Below are 7,012 nucleotides of genomic sequence, written 5' to 3'. Positions count from 1 at the left end.
CTGCGCCCGCAGCGGGCCGTGCGCCCTGAGCGGGGCGAGGGGTGCCGGGACCCGGCTGCGGCCGGGCGCTGCCGCGGGGAGAGCGGCGGGGAGAGCGGCGCCGGCCGCCTCGGGCCGGGCGGCCTCGGCTGCCGCCAGGCGCGGGACTCGAACCCGCCACCCTCACCCCCGCGTGGTGCGTCCCCCAAAGCGCTCCGGGCACTTCCGGGCGCCCGTTGGCGGGAGCGGAAGCGGCGCTGCCCGGGCCGCCGTGTTTGCCGCACGTCCCGGTGGCCGCGGAGCCGGCGCCGGTGGGTGCGCGGGGCCGCTCGCAGCGCGGCGGCCGCGGCCGCGCGGGGAGCGCCGCGCCTCGCTCGCCCTCCCGCAGGCCTCCCGGGACCCCCCCGCGGGGCCGCGGGCCGCGGGCGCGGCGTGCGGAACCCCCGGGACCCGCCGGGTGCAAGGCCCCGTTGTTGGGCCTGGCGGGGGGATGGGAGGCGGCCGAGGGGGGTGTGTGTCCATGTGGATATAAGTGTGCGAGTGTGCGTGTGCGTGTGTACGCGTGTGTGTGCGCAGATATACGTGCCGGTACGTGTATACACGCGCACCCACGCGTGTCTGCATGAGTCCGGGACACCCCCGCGGGAGTTAACCCCCGACCCCCGGTTTCCCACCCTCCCAGAGCTGGAGGGGACGGACAGGACGGCGCAGAGAAGGGCAGAGGGCAGGCGGAGTCATGGCGACGGGGGCAGATGTACGGGACATCCTGGAGCTGGGAGGCGTGGAGTCAGAGAACACGGGCACCATCAACAAAAAGGACATCATCAACTCGGATAAGGTGAACTGCAGTGCCCCGAGGGGCTGCGGCGTGATTTCTGGGCACTCACCGAGCTTGCATGTGGTGTTTGGGGTGAATGTTGGAAGAAAAGATGGAATTAAGCGTGTACCTTCTCAGTTACCTGTGCCATGGCATCTGGTGTGGGATTTAAGCTGGAGCTGTGTAAGCCATGTCCTGCTGAGCTGGGACAGGCCCCAGGACATTCTCAGCTGTCTCTAAAACTCTCATTTTGTGAAGTATCTAGCCCCAAAGCAAGTGGAAATAATATAACACAGTCTTGTTTTAGAAGAAAGAAAGTATTGTCTGACTTGACTGAATGACAGAAGTCTTCCCACCTGTGTGGGGAAGGTGTGTGGCTGAGGTTTGGGAGAACTGGGATGCATTGCCTGTGGGAATGTGGCAAGTTAAGCTCTGTTAAGGATGTGTGACGTGATGTGCTGCATTCTGTGTGGTAATGTGCTACAGTATCTTTTTGTCTTCTGTGTTTTAAATTTGGGCAAAATCATGGGTGTCCCATGTTTTGCAAGGTATTGGGAAGGTCAATTTAGGAGTAGTTATGAGATGCAGAGGTGCTTTGAAATGAGCCCAGGGAGCTCTCTGGTACACAGATGGTCTGATTTGAAGTAAAGCCTGTATATTTGGGGAAAAAATCAAAACCAAACTACACATACACAACCACCCCATCCCTAAAAGCGCCTTCTGGCTGTCATTGTTTGCCTCCACTGCAATGTTTGTGTGTGAGGAGAAACACTGTGGTTTCACTGCCTTGCTAGGGCTAGGGCACACAGTATAATTGATGTAATGGAAAACCAGTGAGTTTCAGTCATTTGAAGGCTGAAATGTTGGAATTGCTGGTTATGGACTGTGTTGGTGAACAGTGTCTGGTGAGGGGCCTGGTGGCTGGATTCAGCCCGCAGTGTTGCCAGTGAGTGTTTGGAGCTGTGAGTTCTTTGATTTAAATGTGTTTGTGTGCTAGGCAGCAGAGAGCTAAGGAGTGCTGGCTCTCTGGTTGCTGGCTGTCTCTTTGGAGCAGGGACCAAGATGGTTTTCTCCTCAAGTTTTCTGTAATGGGAAGAGAGAGGAAGGGAAGGTGCAGGGAAAGGTTCTGGGAGGTGTGCAGGAGGCCACTTGGACGAAACATTCTGAATTTCTACAAAGTACAGAAACGAAGCCAAACCAAAGGTGTAAGCTGTTATCACACAGAGAGTGCAACGTTGCTAATAACAGTGCAGCTCCCACTCAGGAAATAGATCTGTTCTCAATTAGAAAAGAAACAGATTGATGTCTTGAAATCACAAGAGAACCATGAAGTACTTTCCAGTCCATTAGTGACTGAGAATGTTAAAATAAAAAATACTAGGCATAAAAACATTTAAATCAGCATGACCAAGTAATTTGTTCTTGACTCCTAAAAGAGCTGGCTGAGCTGATCTCTGGCCTGCTGATATTAACTTTTAATAAATCTGGGAACTTTGGGGGAATTCCAGAGGCCTGTGTTCATACAGGGTGTGTGGTGACCGGGTCAGTGCCTTGCTTGGCCTTACATTGCTGCTGGGCAAAGTGATGGACACACTAGGAGAAAGTTGCTTGATTGGGGATGAAGAGGTGCTGATATAATGCGTGTCTGTCACAAAGTTTTATGGAAAGTAGTTGTAGTCCAAGATGATAGGGACTTATTTTTTCAGTGGAATCTTGAATTTGCTTGATAAAGGTGACTGTATGGATTTAGCACAATTTATGATGCACTGTTAGTTTTACTACTGAAAAATATTCTGATGTAAAATTTGGTAGTGATCTAGTAAGCAAGTATATAATAGTAGTGTCTGGGGTAGTAGTTACAAAGATGGTACAGTTAGACCAAATGCTCAGTAAACTTTTCCCTCTTAAATAAAGTGTAAGTTCTTAGTGTGGCTGTTACTGTACCTACCTGAATCCAAAGCTGATCACCTGATACAGTTGATTACTGATAAACTTGTATATGGATATGAGTTGGACTGTGTCTTAGAAACCATCAGTTCTGTCAAGGGTTTAGGGGCCAGGTTGAGTTGTGTACACTGAATTCCTCTTATGAAGAAACTGTCAAAAAATTGTTTGCTGTGTAAATGGGAGAGCACAGCTGGGACCAGAGAACTTTGGTAGGTGGCACTGGGGGGTTTTGCCAAGGGGCTACTGCAAGGGTGGAATCACAGATGGTAAAAACTGAAGCTGCTGCAGAACAAAGTGACAAAAACTATGAAAATCTAGGAAGACATTTCTTACTTGAAAAGGTACAGAATCACATTATTAAATGCATTAGTATCTCTGAGGGAGGACAGTGCTTCCTTAGTAAGAAAAAACTTAGTGCACCAGTCCCTGCAATCTACAGCCAGATGTTCAGCTTGGAATTCAAGTGTGTTATCAGCAAGAGCAAATGTGGGTACTGGTGAGCCCTATCACTGAAAGTGGGTACATTTTGTCTGTCAGTGTCTTCCACCAGGAATAGGCACTTTCTTGGAGAAATTCAAGGTGTTTATAACCAGATAAAAGTAAAAACCATCACAGGGCATCAGGTTATACAATTTTAATGTTCCCTCAGGAATTTCTACCCCTGAATTTAAAGTGCAATTTTTTTGTTTCAGAAAAAATCCAAGAAATCTTCAGAAACATTGACGTTTAAGAGGCCAGAAGGAATGCACCGAGAAGTTTATGCACTTCTCTATTCTGACAAAAAGTAAGAGCACATGGTCATCTGGGCAGGTTGTGGGGTGGCCTGGGCCTTTGGTGGCAGGTCAGCATCCTATTGAAACCAGGGGCAGTCTCGCGTCCCAGATTGATTCTCCTTTGTGCTCAGCCCATGCTTGTGCCCTTTTCTTAGTCATGGACAGTGTCTGTTTTCTCTCTTCTAAATTTGAGGGGCTTGCTTGATACAGGAAATGAATTAGATACAGGCAAAATTGTCTAACACAGACAAAACAGTGCTCTTAGCCTTTGTATCTAATTCTTTCTTGATCTCAGCTGGGAATAGCACCTGCTTTTATATCTGCAAAAAGAGTTCTGAGCCTGAAATCTCTTTGGGTTTGTCTTGGACTGCTCCTTGCGTCTCATCACCAGCACTTTCCTCCACCACAGGGATGCACCTCCGCTGCTGCCAAGTGATACAACTCAGGGTTATCGAACAGTCAAAGCAAAACTGGGCTCCAAGAAAGTCCGGCCTTGGAAGTGGATGCCTTTCACCAACCCAGCGAGGAAAGATGGAGCAATGTTCTACCACTGGAGGAGGGCAGCAGAGGAAGGGAAGGATTACCCTTTTGCCAGATTTAATAAAGTAAGTGGGAGCACTTTCAAACAAAAGCATATAAACAGCAGCTGGAAAATACCCTTCAGTCAGTTTCTTGGCTGTCCAGACAGGAAGTTGATTCTTTCAACATGTGAAAGCTGAGTTAGATTTGGTAATTGCATTTTGAATTGCAGCATGACCTGCAGCCATGTGACCATGGACTGATGTCTCCAAATCATTCAGGCAAAGCAGGCTTTGTATATGGTCAGAGCTCGGTAGAGACCCCGGTGTTTCAGGTGTGCAGTCATGGATTTGGCGAGGAGAACTTGTGATACCTACCTCTGTTCCTGACCAACACCCTCTCCCTGATTACAGCTCAGGGTAGTAAAAGGTATTCTATTCTGAGTGTGACATAAAAGTCAGAAATCTTGCTATTTTGCTCATTATGAAAAAAATGGCTTCAGCTTCCTGGCCAAAAAGGTGGCTAGCAACCTCTTGGCCAGATTCCAGCACAGATGCTGAATTACTTTGCGTTCCCTCTGAAATTGCTCTCCTGGTATCAGTGTGGTGCAGTCCCCTGTTCTTTGCATCTTACATTAAATTGTCACAATGTGTTGTTGTAATCTCCTGCTGTCTTTTGTCCCAGATGTATCTGCTTTGAGTGGCTGTGCCTTTTATGTGTATGCACAAAGAAAACTACATCAAGATTTATACTTCAAAGTCAGGACCTCCAAAGTTAGGAAGGAGCGGAGTTAGGGTGCTTCCATAATGTAATTTAACTCCCTTCATGATGCAAATATGAAAGAGTGAGCAAACCGTGTGCTAACGTGATTCCACAAAAGCTCTGCTTGTGTGTAACCGTATACAATATTTTAAGTTTGTAACCCACAGAGCATCAGCTCTAACAAAGCTTGGCTTCCTGCAGAGTTAAGTGGTTGGTTGACCTTATATGTTAGAAGGCTCAGGCTCTGACTGATGCTTTTCCTGTAGCTGGGACATTGGTAAGAGCCTCCTGTGGTATCTCTTCTCTGATGTCTGGGGTGGAAGTCTGAAGTATGACTCACTTAGTCGAGGCACCTACCTAGATGTCTGAGTGAAACTTTGTGAGGCTAATTGTCTCTAAGACTCTACTGCTGGAACTGGTTTTGGCTGAGTTCAACTGAGTTTATCAGAGGGGGCCACATATCACATCTGGGTATTTTAATTACATGATTCTCATTGCCTTAACTTTATCAGGTACAGTGAACTGACAGACAGAAGCGCATTCAGCAAGGCTGTAACCTTTAGATTAGTGGTACAGACATCTGCCATCTGCAAATGCAAAATTACATACTATCAGGAGCAAGTTGTTATCCTTGTGGTGGTGTAGTTGAGAAAGTTGAAGGCACTGATGAACAGTTTTGCAGATATTTGCTTTATCAGAGGAAATTTATTTACTTTTCCAGGCTCTTCCCTGGGTTTCTTCTCACGTGCTTGATACCTCTGCCTGAATCTTTCCCTCCTCTTGGCATGAGCCTGTTTTCCTTTGTAGTCTGTCCTGTTGGTCACTCAAGCTCTTTAACCAAGCTCCTGGGCTGTCACTGCTCAGTTGCTTTCCCTTTTCTCTGTGCTTCCTGTCTCCAATACAATTCCCTCCTCTTTGTTGTGAGATCCAGATTGTGGACTTGGGTTTCACCATGTACACTGAGCCTTATTTCAGGGTGTGAAATAGGAGTACAAAAGCAGATTTGCTGGTGTTAGAGCAAAGCCCTCTCTCAGCCAATACTGTTTTTTTTTTGCTACCATTTGTAAAGGCTTAGCAGAGGAGTATGAGAATGGGGCAAATAGATGTTTTCCTACTTTCTGGTTGTCTTTGGCTTAAGGATTTCTTAATTTGAAATTTGTGTTTAATAATTCTTGCTAGGTACATTCAGGGCAGAAAGGTGCTTCATGAGTAACCCATGCTAATGTGTTCTTCAGGTTAATTTTGTGTGGTGTGCAAAGGTGCCTTCCTCTGCTCATTTCAAACTGCTGCCTTGAGGTTTAGTCCTTATGAGATCTTGTGTTAGATGATGTAGTAAATTGTCCTTGCTGTGTACTGTGTTCTCTGTAATGTGACATGCCCTCCTGTGCACTCTCTTGTTCTCAAATATCCTTTCTTTTGAAATGTGTGGACTAGGAATGAGTGTTCTACTTATGAGAGCATGGTGGATTTATGTGGGCTGTTTTTCTCTATTTCCCTCATAATTTTTACTGTTTAGGTTGAATTTTTACCTCTGTTAGGCATTGTGCTGATGTTTTCACAAAACTGTCTTGTGGCTCTAGGATCCTGAGCAGTTTCAGCTAATTTAATACTCATAATTTTGTGAGTTTGTGGTGTGAAGTGTTGGAGTGAGAGAGGTTTTCTGGGCCATTGAACCCTCCTCTTGGCTCTTTCAGGTCCTCCCACAATCCAGTCCCTTTCATAGACTGATCAAGTTCCTTTTGAAAAGCAGTTGGTGTATCCTACCCCTGTGCTTCCTTGGGAAGCTCTTCTAGACTGTCTTTGCTTCATTTCATTTCCAGGTTAAATTTTCCATGTTAAATTGGCATTTCTTTGCAAGTCAATTTCTTTGTTCTTATTTCAGTTGTTCTTTTCTTCCCATGAGTATTCCTTTCATTTAATCTAGCATACTTGAAGCCTGCAGTCAGATTCTTCTTCAGACTTCCTTTGCTAGGCTGTGTTCTCTTCCAGTCTGCTGTAGGAAGACAGGCTCACCACCCTATTACTCATGCTCTTCTCTGTACTTGTTTCCATTTCAGTGCATCTTTCCTGACCTGGGATCAGAAGTGTTGTAGTTGGTATTCCTGCCAGTATTCTTGTTGTGCAGTTGAAACACTGCCAATTTCTGCTGGAAATCCCTCTCTGGGGATCATATTTGCCTTTTCATGGTTATGTTGCAATTGAATGTATAGTCAAC

The 7,012-nt window shown here is 46.6% G+C and overlaps 1 protein-coding gene across 1 annotated transcript in view; it reads left to right on the top strand.

The window, feature by feature from the left end:
• The first annotated feature begins 232 nt into the window (after positions 1-232).
• The window catches only part of DMAP1 (DNA methyltransferase 1 associated protein 1), a 30,224-nt gene continuing 23,444 nt past the window's right edge, over positions 233-7,012 (top strand). The window contains exons 1-4 of the mRNA XM_021528324.2: positions 233-290; positions 662-817; positions 3,436-3,527; positions 3,926-4,121. Coding sequence (XP_021383999.1) covers positions 716-817; positions 3,436-3,527; positions 3,926-4,121 — 390 coding nt within the window. The 5' untranslated portion in view covers positions 233-290; positions 662-715. The remainder of the gene's footprint in view (positions 291-661; positions 818-3,435; positions 3,528-3,925; positions 4,122-7,012) is intronic.

The sequence above is a fragment of the Lonchura striata genome, chromosome 9 (genome assembly GCF_046129695.1).
Source record: "Lonchura striata isolate bLonStr1 chromosome 9, bLonStr1.mat, whole genome shotgun sequence".
Taxonomy (NCBI): Eukaryota; Metazoa; Chordata; class Aves; order Passeriformes; family Estrildidae; genus Lonchura; species Lonchura striata.
The sequence above is the reverse complement of the archived record's forward strand: the minus strand, read 5'-3'. Positions and strand labels throughout refer to the sequence as shown.